The 21051-nt window shown below is 32.9% G+C and overlaps 1 protein-coding gene across 15 annotated transcripts in view; it reads right to left on the bottom strand.

The window, feature by feature from the left end:
- LOC132700633 (disks large 1 tumor suppressor protein) overlaps nucleotides 1-21051 on the bottom strand; it is a 413177-nt gene that overhangs the window by 102869 nt on the left and 289257 nt on the right. Inside the window, exons 1-3 of one of the 15 annotated variants that reach the window (XM_060668092.1) lie at nucleotides 16203-16361; nucleotides 13716-13828; nucleotides 1563-1805 (exon numbers count right to left, since the gene is read on the bottom strand). The exons of 10 other annotated variants lie outside the window; for them this stretch is intronic. In XM_060668092.1, the coding sequence (XP_060524075.1) occupies nucleotides 1563-1700 (138 nt within the window). In that variant the 5' untranslated portion in view covers nucleotides 1701-1805; nucleotides 13716-13828; nucleotides 16203-16361. Of the gene's footprint in view, nucleotides 1-1562; nucleotides 1806-13715; nucleotides 13829-14540; nucleotides 14719-15981; nucleotides 16362-21051 lie in introns of those variants that run through there. 4 more of the 15 variants (XM_060668091.1, XM_060668088.1, XM_060668089.1 and 1 more) reach the window with 4 other exon arrangements.

The following is a 21051-nucleotide window of genomic DNA, read 5'->3' as shown; positions in this document are numbered from 1 at the left end:
TCAGGAAATATCTAGTTTAGTATCTTTTGTATCCTATAATTGGGCAGCTTCGCCTGCCTGTTGGTTAGCTTATGGGTTTATAAAATAAAATAAAAATATGAAATAGTTCAAACGTACCTGTCTATCTTGACAATATGTTTGGTCATTTTATGTCCTCTTTAGTCTAGTCTGGATATAATATAATTGGGATACGTCCACTGCAATCAAATATTTTCTGTGTCATGGCTCGCTCTGTCCTTTCTGGCTCAACGTTACCGGGACCGTATATTAATCAAATTAACATCCACGAAACCAATAACAATGGCTATTGATAGAGATCCCATGTTTCAAAACCTGCCTTGCCATTACCATTGGCACCGTGGTAGCAAAGTTTCATCATCATATACGTGAACGTGTTTTATTGATATACCATTGAATACAAGAAAATGAAAATTGGAAAAATAGATTATTGCCATAATGTGATCATAAAAAAGATATACGAGCTCTTTTTGTTGTTTTAATACATGAACATGATATGTATAACTGAAAATATTAAATAGTGTATATGTGTTGATTAAACCTTTTTTTAAAAGAAATGTAATTTACTCTTGACAAAATGGTGAATGCTCCCCAAAAAGTTCTATTAAATTGTATACCGTATTGCAGTGTAAAAGTTTTTTGAAAATCGCACTAGTTAAATTTCTGTTTTTAAAGCAAGCAACAAATAAAAATAACAATTAATATTAATACAACTCAAATAATTTCATATTTAAATAAAAATTTTGCTTGGTGATATTTCAATTAACAATTGTTTTCACAAGTTATTTAATAAAAAATATTCATTTAAGTATACTAAGGTACACAGTAAGGTAAGGTACATAGATGTTTCAGACATTGACATACAAAAATATGCACACATATATAAACAAAGTCTGTATGCACATATTACAGCACAATTGCCAATTGTTATTAAACAAAAGTAGGCATTTTACCTCTCTCTTTTTGTATCTACCGCATAATAGAGTTTAAATAGCAACCTGTTGTCAACATTGTTGTTTGATGATAATAAATTAATTTCCTAAACAAAGTATAACACTAATTATTATCAGCTCAGAGTCAGTTTTTATAGCAGGACTTTAACAGCTCAAAGAATAGAATTTTCTTAGGTTAAAGTCTTTCCGAGATAGATTATGTGAAAGTTTTAATATTGTTATTGGTTCCTCCAATGATTTTGATAATAATGAGTTGCTTTCTAGAAACATTTTGGTCTGTACTGCACCTATTTAGAATGGGATACAACATATATTTGTAAGCAGCCTGTTATTTTGAAAATGAATTAATGAAATTATTTAATTAAAAAAAAGTTAACAAATGTAAAGAAAATAGTATACGGGTGTTATTTTGTACTAGTAGTATATTATTCATATTATATAAATATTTAAGTAAATAATATTACTTTCTTCATCAGTAAATAGTTAGGTACGGGTATAATCAAACTTCAAATTTAAAATCGGAAAACATGTGAAAGTTATATGAACTCCTGCTTACATAATTTATATTACTATATAAATATCAAAACTCACCTTGTAATGTGTCGACGTTGTATCGGAGATCGAGAAAGTATCGACGTAAGAATCGAATCGAACTGCCTTTTTAGGCGGAGGCTTCCTGCGAGGGCACAACGAGCACATAGTCTTGGGGTTGTTAAGAGTAGGGGGCATATTTCGAAAGCACCGTTTTTCATGTGTTGCCAATTTTATTACTCCTTTCTATTGATTTGTTCAAAACATACATCCCTTGATACCACTTTCGCCGTTATTTTATAACTTTGAAGCAATAAAGTTAAGGAAAAAAAGTTTAAATATATTTTATTATGTTTATGAGCATTAAAATAAACAACAAAATATTATTTACGTTACCGTAGCATAATAATTGATACTTGTATTGGATAAATATTTTAAAATTCTTTTGAGCGCGGATTTAATTAAATTTAAAAATACCTAAAAAGACTATTAAATAGATTTCTAAAGAGCACTGCTGTTACGAACGAAATTAAAAGGTTGTAATGGGCGTTTATAATTATATTTCATTTTCAGCAAATAATTATTTTCCTACCACCTTCAGAACCATTGTATATGCTTAAGAAAAGAATAAAATAGACTTAAAAACTTTTGTAGAAGCGAGTTCACAGTAGAAAAACTTTTTTAAAAAATTGACACAGCAGTAGCATTAAAAAAATCGCTATAACCTATTTATCACACTATAGGGTTCTCTCACGGTTTGTCCTTAACTATTGGTTTTGATACAAATTATATAAATGCCTGCAGAGCATCCTTTGAAACATTGATGCTTAATAACACAAAGCAAAAGAAAATCTTATTAAAGCGATAAACAATGGAGGAAACATTTTGCATATTTGAAAGAATATTGATGATTTTTTTTCAATTTTGTAAAGAGCAAGGATGTAATTTTTTTTAACAAACGTTATTAGAGCAGTGAAAATTAATTTGTGACCACTTTCTCTTAAGTAAAAAATATGAAAAAAACTTAAAGACAAATATTGTTTGGGTTCATTAATACTTTTGAAATGTTATGATTCTATCTAGTTTGTTTAGGTTTTCGTGGAAGTAAGTTCTAGACATATTTCATATATCGGTTGTTTATATATCTAAACTAAGCTACCTTGGGCATTACCGTTTTTGTAATATTTTGAAATTTATTTACAAATATATCTATTGGTATCCTAAGGGCATTTGTGATATGTGATGGGGTTGATTTGCTTATAGGAGGGTATATGTTTTAATGGTCTGTGTTGATATATCAAAAATAAATAAATACAGGGTGATCAAAAAGTAACATTAACATTTTAAATGAAAAAAATCGTAAGAAGACTTCTTTTTTAATGGAAACACCCTATATTGTCTTATTGAACATTTTAGAGAGGATTGACTTTGTATAAGGTTGTCTATTTGAAGAAGGTGAAGATTTCAAAATATTAGCAATTTTTGGCAAGGATAAAGGCAAAACATGGCAGACAAGAAAAATCAGTGGAGCACTACAGAACTAGGGCTACAACTGTTGTTTGACACTTTTTTTTAAATCTTATTGATCATGCCCCTTAAATTAACTTCTTATCACAAAAGTTATTTAAATATGTTTAATTGGTAAAAATAGAACAAAAATGATCAAAAATATTTTGGCATATCATCAAAAAAAAAATTAAAAATTTTAGGACTCTTAGAGTTAGTTCAAGGAATTAAGGAACCGTTTAATTGAAAGGGCATATTTAATATGCGGAACAAATTCATTCATAAATCAGGTGTTGGATTTAAAAAAAAATGTGCGCACGCATCCATTATAATTTTTTCTTGCGTAGTTTTTGGAGTAAACAGGGATATACAGGGTGGTTCAAAAAGTAAATTTCGATTTTTTTTCATCCATTATCGAATTCTAGGTAAAATTTCACACATATTGCTATCTCTCTAGAAATTTCATTTTGAAATAACCAGGCAAATATTAAAGTTCTTAAATCGCCACAATTACATTTCTGTTAGTAAAGAATGTAAATATGGCGCATCTAAATGAAACCCAGAGAATCTCCAGATATTACCCCACTGGATGTTTTCCTCTAGGGATATTTAAAATCAAAAGTGTAATAAGGAAACACCACAAAATTTGGATGATTAAAAATTTAGAATTAGATGCGAAATAAGGCACATCAATGAAAATAGCCTGAGCAACGCTTTGCAAGGGATTTTAAACCGATTAGAATATTATCAAAAATTTTACTCACTGTGGATCTTGTAATAGATCTTTCTGGATATTTTATGTTAAACAAATGACAAACTTCTTCTTCAGTTCTCGTTTCGTCTCCATATCCCATAAAAATAAAAATTTAAATTTTTTATTTTAGAGTTTAGAGTTTTATTTTGATGCACCATATTCACCTTGTTTACTGACAAATGTAATTTTTACAATTTTGTATTTGTATTTTATGCTTCAACTTATAAAAAGTAAGAGATAGGTATAGGCTACATGAATTATTAGTGACATCTGATGCAGAATTCGAAAATGGATTTTAAAAAATGTTCTTGCATTTTAAAAATGGAACTTGGTATCGACATTTAAATTTGGAGCCACCATGTATATTTTATAATTACTGTAAAAAAAATTATGATGAACCTGAAGGAGCATTTTTCTTGAAATCCAATACGTGATGTTTAAACGAATTTGTTTCATATTTTAGCCGTTCACTGTATGTATTTTTTTTATATTGCAATTAATTAACTATCTTTATTTGTTTTATTTACTATTAGTATTTTCTTCATTAATATATATGTAGTTTTTGTTGGAAAAATGTTGAACATACATACATTTTTGTATTAAAATTGCAATGACAATAAAATTTACTAAGCCATACAACTATACTCAACATTAATTTCGAAAGATACAACAAGCCAAAATATTGGCATTTCTGTACTGTTCTTTTTGCCATGATTAGCTGTCATGGCACTTTCATAATGAAAAAACTTATTATTGTTAATATACGGAGCCACGTATTTCCATTTGAAAAAACTTACTTTTTATGTATTTTTTATTTAAAATGTTAATATTATTTTTTGATCACCCTGAATTTATTTACTTGTCTAAATTTAAAATATGTCAGAAACGGTAAGAGTTAGGTATATGATATTCAATATAAAATATGTCTAGAAAGTTCTGACGAATTCAAAAATGCTTTAATATACAGGGTGTTACATTTAAAATAAGAAAGTTATTGCTTGTACTCGAAAAACCAAACACCTTGTACATAAAGAAAATACATATTTATCACATTTTAAAATTTTAACTGACACAAACAACTGGTGTCTCTAGTTTTTTTTTGAGATTTTCTACATGTTTGCGTGTTCTCACATCTTTATGACTTCAGTTAGTAGATGTGCAAAAAGTTTCGATCGTTTATCTAAAATGATATTCTCGATTGTTTTTATCTGTACTTATTTGTCACCAATAAATCCGCATCCTCCTTCATTGCTGTTAACGTTTTTGTAATGGATCTCCGTACTCGTATTAAGAGACAAAAATCGATACGAGCAAGCGAAAGGAGATGTCAAATAAAGATAAATGCGCTGATTCAAAACCCATTAATAATTTCCATTTTTTAATATCACATCAAGAAAGTCAATGAGCGAACGGCTGGGGAGTGACAGGTGACAATAGACTCGTTAAATGGGTCAATAGATACAAGTTTCAGTATCTGTACTCTCGTTACTGCTCTCGTTATTTCCAATTGGGATAACGGTTCGCAAGTATAGTAGCAGCAGTCCTCGAAGCTTTCGCTAGACGAATGTGCTTACGTCAAATAGTGCTTATTAAAATCGCAGCAATGGGCTAGATGTGAAGAAGTATTTAAAGCTTTAAAACGAACGTATTTATCGAACTCCATTTCGCATTTTTTGCAAAACGTAGTCCCCAACAGTTGTTAAAAATAGAGTTAATATTAAAATTGGCAGTGACAAAATGGAATTTAAAAATGCAATAAGAAACCTTGGTCTTACAAGAGACAATAATTCCTCCATAAAGCCTTGTACTCACACAGACCCTATTTGAACTAGGACAAAAATTTCGGAATGCCTGATTGAGGTCTATAACACGAATACATATTGTTTCACATAAGTTAAAAGAAGCAAGGTAGCTAAACATGCATTCTGGTCGTTTACACGATGAAAAATTGCTTTTGCTATAAAATATGAAAAAAAAAAAAAAACAAAAAATGTATTGTTTTAGTCCTTCACGGATGGAACTATGTGTATTGGTGGTAATCCGGGTGTTCATCCGTTCGTTGTTTGACCCTGGAGTAGGATCATTCGAATGACGTTTCGCCAAAATATAACTTGGCATCTTCAGAGGCCGCGCGTCCATGTCACTCGTACGTGTCCTCACTTAAACTCCGATGGAGATAACATTGCATAAATAAATGTAACACAATTGTAGTATTCAGATGTTTTAACCAGATTACACATGTTATTTGTTAATGAATGTAGCGAAATGAAATGTTGGGAATATAGGTAATTATTATTAGCAATTTGGACATTCAACCTGTAAAAAATGTTTGCCTAATGTGATTTTCTGTCTGCTCTTATGCTAAACTAAAAAATTCATTGACAGGGTTTATTATTTTAATTACCATGTGTTTCTTGCCGTTTCAGGGTGCGATGCTGTAAAATTTGAATGAAATTTTCTAACAAAATATTCAAAGCTTACCTATTCAGTATGAGTGTTTAAAAAATAGAGAGCAAAAATATGGTCTTATGATAAATATTAATAATTATTGACAGCTAACTGACAGCTTCTTTTCCGTCGCTGCTGGCTAGGAATTGCAATATATTGAAATTAAAGTGGTTATTAAATTCTTCTAAAATTATTTGCCGATTATTTAATTAATTGTTTTTACGAAAAAAATGAAGTTCGCCATTTTATAGTAATATTTAAAATATATTCCTGATATATTGCCATTCGATGTCTTTTTTACAGAAAGCGCCCTCTAGAAGACGTTCGATAAACACGGTATTGGCGACATCAATGTGCAGAGCGTTTTAATCAATGTTGGAGAGTTTCGACAACTTTAGCAGAGATGGCGCTCATGCCGTCGTCACAAGCACTCTGAATTTGGAACTTGCATAGATTTTTCCCAGTATTGATTACCTGTTTGGCGGATTACTGAATAATAGGTCAGTTTTGCCCATGAGCAGTGTTTTATCACTTATTCAACCTCATGGCTATGCTAAAATAAACATAAACTTGTCCTAAAAGGGAAATAGTATGCTGATATAGTCTTACAAGAAAAAAATTTTTCTCCCTTATTTGCAGTATATTATTGGTAGCAGTAAAATTCTAAGTTATCAATTATTAACTACTCATACCCGCAACCTAATTAAAAATAAAGCAATGCTTTTAAAAAAATATATCAGAAGACTTGTCAATCTACTCACTGCTTTTTGTGAGAATATAGTTTATTTTCTATGATACTTTTGGAAATAATTAAATTTTTGAAATTTTACTATTTTAGATTATCTTGACGACATGCAACTCATTCGGAAGGTAGGCTCAATATACCCCTAAAATACTTCTTTAAAATGTATATAGGTTTCGCCTTCCCTAGATAATGTTTACCCTGTATAAGCAAAAGCCAAAATGCAATTTCTAAAATTCTCCATTCTCTGTATGTTTTCTCACTCTATTGAACAATAAAATATGATCTTGTTGTTGAAATAGTCTTGCGAAATTTTGAACCCATAAATGTTGAGAAAATAGAACAACATCCTGTTGAGTTGTTTGGGCAATTCACATCCTGTTTTCATTTTGGAATGTTATTATGGCTGGACGAAATAAAAATGAGAGTCGCAATTTCAAACACAATTTCCGTAGATCCGTTACGTGTTTTCTTATTTTCCTACTGGCTATTAAAATGAAAAATTGATTTGGTTTATTCTCCATAGAACAAATTTAAATAATTGATTTTCGTACGCGCTGCTGCTCATGCGGTGTAAATCACATTAAGTTTGAACGAACGGTGGTAAATATTTCATTTGTGGTCAACTGACTCTTGGCATAGATTCAAAATATTAACTATCACCGTGTTGGGTCGTATTAAACTTCAACAATGACAATGCAAAACTGGTCGAGCTTGTTCGAAAAGCAAGCAATATACAATCTTCATTTTAGACTTTTGTATCTACAGCGTGTTTGTTAATGATCAGTGAAAATTCGTTAACGATTTTTATAAAAATTTGTGAGTAGATTAGTGAGACTAATTCGTTATTGTAGTTGATGGTTTAAATAAGAGAGAAAGCTCCGGGGATGGTACTGGGATTGATAATGTGAATCTAGTTGGTGAATCAATTAAAATAGAGCTACAAGAGGTATTTTATAAAAAAAAGTTTTTAAGTACAGTGTGAAAATGAATAATATACGAGTATTAAATTGATTTTTTGATTTTTTTTAAGATCATCTTTGGGTTTACCGCAATATTTAAGGCCGATTTCGTTGTCTTATTCGCTATTGAAACAGAGTGCGTACTTGCAAAATATAATAACATTTTGTAAATGTAATAACAAGTGCTGAATTACTTTTTCATTACATTTCATGGAAATGCATAATAAAAAAACGCTAAATACCATTTATGTTAATAATGAAACTAATTATGGAAGTAAAGTGACATTTTTGAAGAAAGTGCGTCGAAAAGAATGACAAAAAAAATATAATAATACGAAAATGTGCTTCCAAATTTAAAAAAATAGTGAAAGTCGATTCCGATCACAAAGCCTTACAAAGAATACTTTAAAGTGAACAAATAAGGGACAGTAGTGGAGTAGGTATATATGCGGGATAAAGTAACTTTTAGGAATTTTAGAGAATCATAGTTATCTTAATTATATTCCGATTTTGCAAATTTGTTTTGCTGTTTTGTTGTGTTAGAAAAGCATTACCCCAAGATTTAAGAACAATCAAAATGAATGAGATATTTGTATATTTCCATATAAAATCAATATTTAGAAAAAAAAATTATTTGTGAAAATATTTCCAAATTTACAATTAACACACATACGAGGTATGTTTAAAAAGTTACTTTTGTAATTGGGCGGGCTATGTACACAGTGTGCAAAATAAAACGGCCCACTATACGATCTGGATAGGAGATAAGAAAAAAAGTTTAATACAAAAGTTTCTTGGACTCTCCTGAAGATTTAAAATATTATAATTTTGTTGATACAGGATGTCCCAAAACTGTCCCCTCCGACATAATCTTTGTTATTTAGTTTAGGCAGAAATTGAGGTTATGCGTTTTTTTTTTCATATTTTGATTGCCCCATATAAAATTGTGTGTATTGTGGCGCTACTGATCCAGGTATTGCAACGAACATTTAACGACAAACTATGGAGATGATGCACTACTCAATCTGTTTGAAAATTCAATTAACAAAATCTCAAGATTTTGAAATGGAACATCCTATATTTTTATTCAGATATCAATTCTAAGACAAAAAATAAGGTAAGTTTGTAATTTATCTTATATTTAAATTATTCTTACTTTTTGAGATATTCGAGGTTTAAGATAGCACCCGTATAAATTCTTGTAGAATTTAAAGCTGCCCACGTTAGGTCATTTGTTGGAAATATTAGGTATTTACTTATTTTAAAGATAAGATATACGAATAAAACCTATTGCTAACAATAAAACAATAAATTATCTTGTACGATTGAAAATACCAAATAACAAAAATAAGTAATTAAAGTTTATGGGTTAACTAACCAAGGTAACAAATTTGAATAAACAATTCTATAAAAAAAAAGTTAACTGAAAAGTGTTCGTTAATTCGGTCCATAAAGTTTAGTTAAAAATGTTCCTCTTAAAATGCTCGTTTCTTCTGGCAACAAAACATTAAAGGAATATCAAAATATTTAAAAATTCAGTTGGCTGTGACATCACAATCTTTTTTTTGACGCATTAAGGTATAAACAAACTTGGTTGCGGTGGTTTTGACTGTCTTAAGACTCTGGCGACATCTTGCCTAATTAACTCCGCATCTTGTTCGTCCGTGGTGGAAATACTTGCTTCGACGTTGGAAACGATCTCTTCGATGGGTAATCTTTTTGGAGCTATTGCATAGTTAAATCCTTTATTCAGTACGCTGACTTCTGTATCGGAAAGATGGTATGCTGAAATATTATGACCTGTACTGCTTCGGTTTGTATTTGGCACTTGTCCTGATGTTTTGGAATTTGACTGAAGGATTTCTAATTTCTTCCACAGTTTTTTTGACGTGATGTCCTTGTCTTTCTCAGTGTGCCATGATGTTAATAATTCTATGGCGCACTGAGAAACCGCAGCCAAACTTAAGCAGAGAAGAAATGCAAGCCTTAAGGAATCTAAACAAAAACGAAAATATTCTAATTATGCCAGCAGACAAAGGAAATGCCACTGTCGTCATGAATACGTCGGATTATAATGCAAAATTGGAGGATATTTTGTACGACCCAATATACAAACTAGTCACCAGAGATCCCACGACATATTTGGAAAAAACAACTAAGTCCAAAATTCTCGATTCATCAATAAACGAGGATACAAAGAAGAAACTTATTCCGAGGGAAAAATCGAGTCGTTGCCCAATATTCTACGGGCTCCCAAAGATCAGTAAGGACGGGGTTCCCCTGCGTCCAATCGTAAGCGCCTTTAACTCACCATTATGCAAGCTGGAAAAACATCTGGCCAGTGCACTTCAGCCCATAGTGGAAAAGGCAGATTCCTATGTTAAAAACTCAGAACATTTCACTCAGATTTTAGGTTCTCTCAAGATGGACAAGGACGACATTATGACAAGTTTCGATGTCAAATCCCTCTACCCGAGCATTCCAGTAGAAGAGACATTCTTGCTTATAGAGGAAAACGAAGATCTTCCGCCGTACATAATGGATCTGTCAAGACATTGCCTGGAAAACGCTTACTTTATGTACAACGGGAAAATTTACCGACAAGTAGATGGAGCAGCAATGAGATCATCTCTCTCACCTGTGATTGCCAACCTCTTCATGATTTACTTCGAAAAGAAAGCAATAGAGAGGCAAATCTGAAGCCAAAACTAGGGACAAGGTACGTAGATGACGTATTTGTTGTATGGCCTTTTGGCCAGGAGGAGCTTTTGAAATTCCTAGTTCATTTGAATTCCATTCACCCAAGGTTTCAATTTACAATAGAACTTGAAGAGGATAACAGTCTGCCCTTTTTAGATGTGCACATCACAAGGACTGAAAATGGACACTTGGAACACACTGTCTATAAAAAACCAACACACACTAATAGATATCTGAACGCTAAATCTCATCACCACCCATCACAGATACAGGCAGTGGCAAATACATTAATTGCTCGGTCCTTCAGGCTCACAAACGAGAGGAACAGAGATGAAGAACTAAAGAAAATTAGTACCTGTCTTCGACAAAACGGATACCAAAGGCGCAGCATCAGCAAGGCAATCAGTAAACAGCAGCAGCCGCAGCAGAGAGTGCAGGACGAGACCCAACAAAAATAGATCGCTGTCCTGCCGTACATCAAGGGGGTTACTGACAAAATCGGCCGAATATTACGGAAACACGACATATTAACGGCATACAAACCTGATCATACCATCGGAGCAATACTAAGAAACCCAAAACAAAAAATTACTCTGGAAAACCAAGGAGTATACAGCGTAGCATGCGGATCGTGCAGCCTGACGTATGTGGGACAGACCAACAGAAGGATTCCAGCCAGGCTCGAGGAACATCGTTTAGCCATAAGAAACAAACAAATAACATCTGCTCTGTTTCAGCACCAACATCAGACAGGCCATAAAATTGATTTCGGTACTTGCAGACAAATTCCTGAGATAGAAAAGTCCGGACACCTGAATACGAGAGACGACGCTCTGCATTTATCCAATACGTGGAGAACGATAATCAAACAGCAGAGCGATACGCAAGCAGCCAACGGGGACATCGCAACTACGATCGAGCGAAATTAACAACGCGACAATTCGGGGGGCGGAGCCACCTCCCCTCCCGCACAAGCAGCACCGTTACCATCTCCGGCGCAGGGTATAAATACCGCACGCACTGCCGATAACCTCCCAGTGTTCGAAGTGTTTTCGGAGCGCGAGCATTGAAGATGGCAAGTGAGATTTTGGCGAAACGTCTGCAGGATTCCAGTCGGAGTTCAACAAGCGAACGGATGATATATAGTGTCATCACATTTTTCCATCCGTAAATCAATATGTGAAAATATATAATGTTTCTTTAAATATGAATTCTGAAGTTTTATTAAATCTGTTAAAGTGTGTAGTATACAGTCGATTTTTCTCAAAATCTCCATGTTTTAATGGACACACTGCATTGTTAGCAATAGGCTTTATTCGTATATCTGAAGTATTATATCTTTAAAAGAATCATGTAATGTGGGCAGTTTTAAATTCAACAAGAATTTATACGGGTGTTATATTAATCCTCGAATATTTCAAAAAATAAGTAAAATTTAAATTTAAGATAAATTACAAACTTACCTTTTTTGATCCTAAAATTGATATCTGAATAAAAATATAGGGTGTTGTATTTGAAAATCTTGACATTTTGTGAATTAAATTCGCCAAAACGGCAACACCAATTTGGGACACCCTGTATAAGTTGAGGCGCATCTATCAAACTGATTGAGTAGTGCATCATCTCCTAAGTCGGTGGTTAAATTTTCGTTGCAATACCTGAATCAACAACACAATTTTATATCAATTTCTGCCCAAACTATGGGAAATTCGAATAGGAATTTCTTAAGAAAATGACCTTTATTTTAACCAAGCATTCCAAAAATGTCGATATATACAGGGTGTTCCATTTAAAACAACAAATTTGATGTCGGAGGGGACACTTTTGAGGTATCTTGTATCAACAAAAATTATAATATTTTAAATCTTCAGGAGAGTTCAAAAAACTTTTGTACGAATTTTTTTTTCGTATCTCCTATGGGTTTCCAGACCCAGTGGGTCGTTTATTTGGCACGCGGTGTACATTCGATCATCGATTTTTTTTTTGTTATCTTGGTACACATGTCCCTAAGATATTTTTACAGTTTCAGCCAGTTTGCGACTTTACTTTTTTTGTGAGAAGCATTAGACGTGTTTTGTGTGCTAGGCAATTTTCTGCTGTAAAAAAAAATGAAACAAAGAATTTGCATAAATTTTTTTGTAAAAAACAATGCAATACAGTGCTGCAAAACAATTGAAATGTTTACAACAGCATATGGTGAATTTACTTTGAGCAAAAAAAATGTTTATAAGTGATATAAGCTCTTCCAAGATGGTCGAGAAGACCCCGATGACGAACCTCGTTCTGGACGCCCCAGCACGTTATTAACTGATCAATGCATTAATGAATTAATGAATTTTTATTATTTTATTATTTTTATAAATAATAATTTTACACAAGGAAACTGCATTAATTATGTGATGTAAATTTTACAATTGCCATTTTGTAGTCTACTGGAGCCAAAAAAAATTCCTAAATCGTCTAGATTTAAACGACGAGTTAACAAGAATCCCAGAGGTTAGAGTTCTTGTTTCCAAAAACACAAAATACTTATTGTACAGGAATTAAAAGCTTTAATCCTTTTTGTTCAATTTTATCCTACATTTTGATAATATTTCCTTTCTTTCTATAATTATTGCGATTGATTTTTGTTCTTATGTTATTATTTCCGCTCTGCGTGTATAGAAGATTTCGAATATCCCATAATAAAAAAAAATTAATGGTAATAAATTGTTGAACTGAGGTGGCTTTTACTTGATGAAAATCCATTTATTAAAATAAATAAAAACTAAAAGTTCAGATTCTCACGAAATTATATATTATATTTTGACATGACAATTGTTTTGATAAAGAAACGGTGTTGTCGAAACAATTGTCATGTCAAAATATATAATTTCGTGAAAATCTGAACTTTTAGTTTTTATTTATTGCAATAAATTGTAATTCTTTGATAACTCCAACAAACTATTTTTCTCCGATAAACTATAGCGATAATTTTGTTGATATTATCTAATTAGTTAATAATATTATCGGTGAAAGCTAATAGGGCAAGCCAACAAAGTCTCTATTGTTCATCCACAAAACGCAATAATTCTACTACACTATACGGATAACAATGCTACCTATTTATGTATGGTCGTCCTTTATTGATCCAAAAAATGTATGTTTGAGGTTCGCTGGCTTTGTTGATATATTTATTAAATCCCAATCGCCATGCTTTGTAATTGCGTCGATGCTGAAATTTCGAAATTGACTTTAAATTTTAAAAAGGACAAAACATCGCGGAATAACAAATAAAAATAAAATTTTCAACGTTGTATTTTTACATTACGTATTTAACAAAAACCCATTTACTGTAATATTTTGTAGTTACCTTTCAACCCAAAAACCGTTTGTCATTTTTGTTTGTAACCAAAGTGTCAATTGTCGTATTTCAAAACGAATTTAGATACACAGGATGTTTTACAATAATAGTAATGATCGTTTAGTGAAATTGCCTTCGAGAATTTTCTATTATTAAAAATTGTTTGCAGATATTTGAATGAAACTTTGGTGAAATATAAAATGTTTGGGGATAAAAGCTTTGGGCTTGAATTCCTGTTTTCACAAGATAATGACATTAGCGATCAAGAAATATATCTCAAAATTAAAATGTCCGCATTATTTTGTTATAGACCCGATTTTTCGAATAATTAAATTTAAAATATTTGGTTCAATTAAGTATTTTAACAAATAGCACTTTTATAAAAATTCTAGAATTTAAGTCCGATACTTAGGTGTGTAAATTAGACATTTACAAATATTTCTCCTTAAATCGAATATAGAACGACAATTCAAAAAATTCCGCCGAAAGTAGCATCAAACCACTAACCGCTACCAATTTTGTAAATTTTCTCATAAATTCATTACAGTAATGTTGGTGGTTTTATTTTAGCTTAATTAAATACCTCTAAGCAAAATTCGGCCTTAGGACCTTAGGAAATCGCTATTCCAGTTTCACCTTGAAGCCAACATTAATGGTGGTCGAACTTTTCAGACTGGAACGCTTTACCTTATTGCCCCAGACAGTGTTTAAAGCATATAGATTATTCGTATGTGTATATATAGCGTTACCTATTAATTATACAGTAACCTGTAAGTGAATCAATACGAATCTAAAATTAAATTTTGACGTTACTTGGTACAAAAGAACTCGATTTTTTATAAATTGATATCGGTTGGAGATGCATGTCAACCGAAACGTTGAGATATAATTTAAAATAAAGGCAAGGGAGGTCTAAAGAAATTGTCTTAACAACTCCTTCAAATAACCGTTTGCACAAGCAAGGTTATGTTAAACATTGTTCAAAAGTTGGAAGAAACTATGCAAACATTAAAATCAGTTGCCAACACATTTTCAACATTTTAGAATTAAGCACCGACCAAATACAAATTTACTAAAGCTTATGCCTCTAGCTGTCACTAATATTTCGGACTGTCCGAGGGTTTAACACTTTCGCGGGTTATATCAGTTATTTTTATTCACTTAACAAGAAAATTTCTTTTAAATGAAGAAGAAAAAGAAGTTACGATAGACCGTTCATTAGAGAACGCATATTTTTAAAATTAAAATGTCAGTAGCCACCCCACAATTTAATTGACGAGGTGTCGATTCCCAATGTTGAATTTATAATTAGTGTTGCTCCCACTAACGGTTGTATTTCCTAAGCTAAGAAACTACTTCAGTTAACTAACTGACAACTGTCTAATTTTGTTTTAGCGTGGGTGTTATCGCTCTGGCAATTACCACAAATTTGGTCGACAATTAATTTCTTATATATTGGATAGAAACCATCTAGTTATTTTAGCAATAATGAAATATTTTACAGCAGCTTAAAATAGCTATGTTCCGATGTGTATTAATAAGTCCAAACCAACTCTTCCAACTTTTTATTTTAAAACGTGTTAATTATAAAAAAACATTTTTTCCACCAACACAATTCAAACTTGATTCAAGAATTGGTGGTTAAATTTTGTTTACACAACTCCAACAATTTAGTGTCATTCGCTCCCAGTGCTGCCAATTATTTGCACCTCAGTGGCAGTAAGAATAAACGTTTTGCAGTAATTGCGATTTATATTCTCGAAAACGGTACAAGAAATGTGTCTTGATTTTGTAAAAAAAGATAGATTTTAGGGTTTTATGGTAAAATTCACTAACATTACTCACTCATGAAGTTTGGCAAATGTACTTAATGTTATTTACATATCTTTGCAGATTTCGAAAACATTTACAAAAAACCGTAATGTATGCTAAAACGAAGAGGTTGTGGTTGTGTAGTTTATAAATTTTTTTATTTCTATTTTAGGGCAAAGATTAAATATAAATAAGTGGTTAAAAATTGGCACCTAATTTCGGAACACCCGGAGACTTATATAAGGCATTCGTTGAAAATTTTTATCTCCCATGGAAAGTTCTTTTTCTAGTTATAGTTCTGGTTTTGAGTTAAGTGGAAGAACACCCGATCCAAGTTAGTTTGGGTTTTTTACCCGCAGTATTTAAATAATAATAAATTCTTTTACTAATCTATTTACTAAATATTGCAAAAACTCGAAAAAAAAAGTTATACGGATGCTCGCAGTTAGGGTGGTGTCAGACGCACTGGCGTGTTCGCGCGCGTGCCCCCCCTGCGCCACGCACCAATCATTTCGGCAAATCAAACGGACACTACCATGCATGGCATCGGTAGTCGAATATTAAAACAACCGCGTCAGCCGCGACCGCCTCCGACGCGACAACCAGACTGGCGGTTCGTGTGACGCCCCTCGAACGCCACCAGATGCCGCCTTCCTCGAACACCTGCTGGTTGCCGCGGTTGATTTATATTGCGTGCAATGCGGAAGGGAAATTTGATACGAGGGCTATAAACCACCTGATAGACTATAAGCACATTCTATTGACTGCTTTGTTTGAATGTGTTATACAGGGAGCTCGGTCCTAATATAAACATCCCCTCTAACCATTTTCATTACATTTTGGGGATGCCCGTTTTTGCATCACAAAATATTTTTTACGCATTACGCACCGACCTAGCGGCGGGAAGCGTCGCTTTACCACATCAGTTTCGTTTCCCACGAATCCGAGACACTTCGGACGTTTCCGCGATTTTACCGCACGGGTTTAGGAGCAATCGGATGTTTTCGGAGATATTTCCCACGCTGTGAACTTTGACGTTTGTCAATTCTGACAGTCATGTCAGTGAATGTATTCGTGATTTGCTAAAATGTACCCAAAAACTAACGTCGTCGAAAAAGTATACTATGCAACACGTTCGGTAAACTTTTTTTTCTACTCCCGTCTGTAAAATACCTAATTACGCACCGGTCTAGTGTGCGGGAAGCGTCACTTTACCACGTCAGTTTCGTTTCCCACGAATCCGAGCGAGCCACTTCGGACATTCCGGGATTTTACCGCACGGGTTTGGGAGCAATCGGATGTTTTCGGAGATATTTCCCACGCTTTCAATTTTGACGTTTTTTAATTCTGGCAGTCATGTCAGTGAATGTATTCGTGTTTTGCGAAAATGTACGCAAAAACTGACGGTCGTAGAAAAAGTATAGTATGCAACACGTCCGGTAAACTTTTTAAGTCACTCGTTTATTAAACACTCGCTCCGCTCGGGTCAAATAAACTCGTGAGTCAAATGCCGTTTACCGCACTTGTTGCATAATATACTATTAAAGACTCCCTACCCTAAAGCTTCGTGTCCACTTGCTAGTAACTTGAGATTGTTTTTTCCTAACTACTTACGTGCGTGCCTGTGTTCTAAATAGCTTTAAAACGTATTTTAATTTATTGCGTTAAATTAAGCAAGTTTGTTTGCTTAGGAACGAGTACAGGCACTTTTTCATCTCAGCTACAGCGGTTGCGACGTATATTCAGGTAAAAAAACAAATACAGAGAAAGGAAAGTGACCGAACACAAACTTTAGGTATAAAAATCCGCTCTCTTAAATTAGAATGGAAGACTGCAGCAGTTAAAAATCTTTTTACGGAAGACTTCGATTTTGGTAAAAGCCATGTAATATTTTACAAAAAGAATATTTTCATTGACATTGACTTCATCCATTCAATAAACAATTTGTTATCAGTATAAATAACATTTTTAATAAGGATAAGAAGGTAAATATGTCGAAATTTCCAAACTACTTACATAACACACATCCTTATCTAGTTCGTCGTCGTAAATTGACACAGGAATTTGGTTTGTCAATTTAGGAATCATTATTTATAGTTATGGTAGCAATATAGCTAAGACCTAAGGATCATATATACGTAACGTAAGTGTACAACTGCTCTGACTGGAGTATAACTACATCTACAAGTAGTAACCAAATAAATAAATATTTAGTAGCTGGATACGGTTCAAAATTGTCAATTAACAAAAGAGTTCCTTCCTGTTTCCAAGCACGCCGTTCCTCTATTTTTGCAATTATAATTTGGAAAATAAAGAAAAAATCATAACTAAGGCGTATTCAGGTGATTCTAAATAAAGTTTTTTTCCTCCGTAGATTACAGTTTGGTTTTTGTTTGCGTGAAATTAGTTAAGGAAGTCAAAATAAATCCTCAGCAGTAAGCTACATCCAACAATCTTTGCTTAGAAATGCGTATCTATTTAAAGTTTCCGACTTCCAGGTTCCGAGGTTTGCTAGTAATTAATTGGCTCGCAGAGGAAGCTTTCACATCGATTGCAAGGCTGCACAAGGCAAGTGAAAAATCAACGATAAAAGTTCACAAATAAAAACCGTGTCTTCTACTATTTAGCTGGCTGTTTCTTTTTTTTTTATAAAAGTCGTTTCTAGGTGGCAGGCGTACGAGGGATGCCGCTGGTGAAAAAAAAAGGTGGGGGGGGGGGGGGGGTTGCAAGATCATTTTTGGAGCCACATATATCATTTTTATGACCAAATTTGTTATTTGCTCACAGTTTGACATAGAAAAAGAAACAATAAATTCGTGAATCACAGATACTAAATCTACAGTCGAAACGAGTATTATATATTTCCCGTCACAGCTATTAACCATGAAATAACATAAAAAGCAATTAATTAACTTAGTTGTTTCTATTTAGTTCTACAATTATAAGTGAAAATTTAACTGTAAAAGGACTCCTGAATTGCCAATCCAGTTGCACCCAATCTTGTTACATCTACTTAGCGAATTGCAGTTGAACATATAATTTCTCATACAAATTACAAATTTCTCAAGAACTGATGCGAACTACCTGAATGACAAGATTATGTTTAGGGAACAATGAAACAAAGGCTTTCAGCATAATAACTTACGGATCTTTAGTAAAGTTAAAAGACGTATTTCTAGTCGGTCCTATTTTAGCAATGCGATTAATATTTATGATATATTAATATTTATTCATACTTTTGATATATAATTGCGAACCGTTTACTGGCTATGCATATTTGTATCCAATTCTTTATGATATTATAAAATATGAATTTCATTGTTTACAGCCAAATTTTGAAATAATTTTATTTAAGTTTAAAAGAGTCTTAGCACACAATAGAGATTGTCAAATAGATAGGGTAAAACCGTGTACAGCTCTTCTGTGTTATATCCGTTTACAAGCTGCATAGATAAGGCTTTCGCAGAGACAGCCGTTTTCTATTACCACATCAAACTGAATTAGACGCAAGGTTTTAATGAAAATTAGTTCCGGGTGTTGATTAACTCCGGGTGAGCTTAATTCTGCAGTTTTCGCAGAATGCAGAATGAATCGTAGCTTTTGTTTGCATTATTTAATTTCGCAGCAGGATAGTAGTACAAAAATTTGCTGCTGATATATTTCTTGTATATATAGAATATGAGAAAAATACCCAGCTTCTCCAAGAGTTGTATTAGGTTTGCAAACTATTGCTACAGTGTAATTTTTTGTGAACACAAGAGGCATATAATGGTGTGAATTAGACCCCTACAAAAATCATAATTTAATTGTTTCCAAAAATATGGAAAATTATTTTGTTTATTATATGTATTATAGTGTGTTGCCTTGGATTGTAGTAAAATAAATATCCAAACCTCTAGTTTGTGCGGGCTCCACGGTTTGTTATTTTCTGAATTGGAAATGTGTATTGACGTAGCCTGTTGATTATTGTTAAGTTGATAAACAGAGGAAAGTGACTCAAATTACTAAGTGACTAAATAACTTTTAACATATAAAAGAGCAATACCAAGGTTTTGTCTTAGTATTTATTATATTAATTTGATAGTTTCATTTTAACTCGCCTAAGCTTTCTTCTTTCTTCTATTCCATATTTTATGGAAGGAAATACATTCTGTAAATTGATCTGTGCAAGGAAGACCTTTGCAGATTGTCTGTTTTTTTGATGGATCTATCTAAATTTTGGACTTAAATAAAATGACACCACAGCATACCCATGGTAAATAAATAAATGTGAGTAAATGGTTGTCCAAACGTTAATCTTCAATTTTTATATATTTCATATAGTCAGACTGTCAGGACAATACCTATAATGTATTTCAAAATGATTCATATGAACATTCCGGCCACAACTGCTAAACTGACGAGTTTATTGCACACTCGTTAGACAAGGTTTTCTATAAATAACCTTATTGTTAGAAATGAGTGAAAAGTTGAAAGCACTTCTTTCAATCAAAGCAATAGTTACACGTAATAGGGGTTGAATCATCCGCCAAAAGTAAAAGCGTGTCGGCATTTTCCTCCAAGCACCCACCCGTAAGTGCGATTTTCAAATGTGTCAGCGTTGTCTTCTAGTACCTGCCGACACCTCGTTTGAAACGACTCCAACTTTTATTATCTTTGAACAAAGAATCTCCAAAGCGCTGCTCTAATAGAAACAAAGGGGTTTCTAGCCTCGAGAGTAACGGAGTTTGAAAAAAAAATGCATCATAAGCTGTTCAGCTACTTACGTGTTTTTAGAACTTGTGTGTTGATTTTATATCTGGTTAATTATTATTTTTTTTTTAGTTTAACGCGAATTACAAAAAAATTACATTTGTCGCGTGGTAGCCTAAAGGAGCATTTAACGGGTATCCCAGATAGGGTAACGAAGAGCAACAAAAAACAATGCAAATAAAACTCTTGACTGGAACCTTCGGCACTGCACTAACACACAATAACGCGTTTAGTTTTTTTTAGTTTAGTTTTAATCTTCTCCTGAAGATGCCAACTTGGTTGGCGAAACGCGCGTCGAGTACGTACAATTGAGTTTCGGTTTGATGCAAATAAAATGCAGGAAATTATTTTCGAGTTATTGAAATGGCCACCAGGCGGTGTACTTGGCATTTTGATTTTTGAAACCCAGTTTCTGGAAAATGTGATTATATTAAACACAATTAGAAGTTAGTCAGAAGTTAAAAGGACCTTTTCTTCAACCAACCTATTGAGTGAAAACCGTATCTCAATATCTTTATTCTAGCCTAAAA

Source organism: Cylas formicarius, unplaced genomic scaffold (assembly GCF_029955315.1).
Source record: "Cylas formicarius isolate icCylForm1 unplaced genomic scaffold, icCylForm1.1 PGA_scaffold_4__25_contigs__length_36172078, whole genome shotgun sequence".
Lineage (NCBI taxonomy): Eukaryota > Metazoa > Arthropoda > Insecta > Coleoptera > Brentidae > Cylas > Cylas formicarius.
Note: the sequence above shows the minus strand (reverse complement) of the source record. Positions and strands in the feature narration are given on the sequence as shown.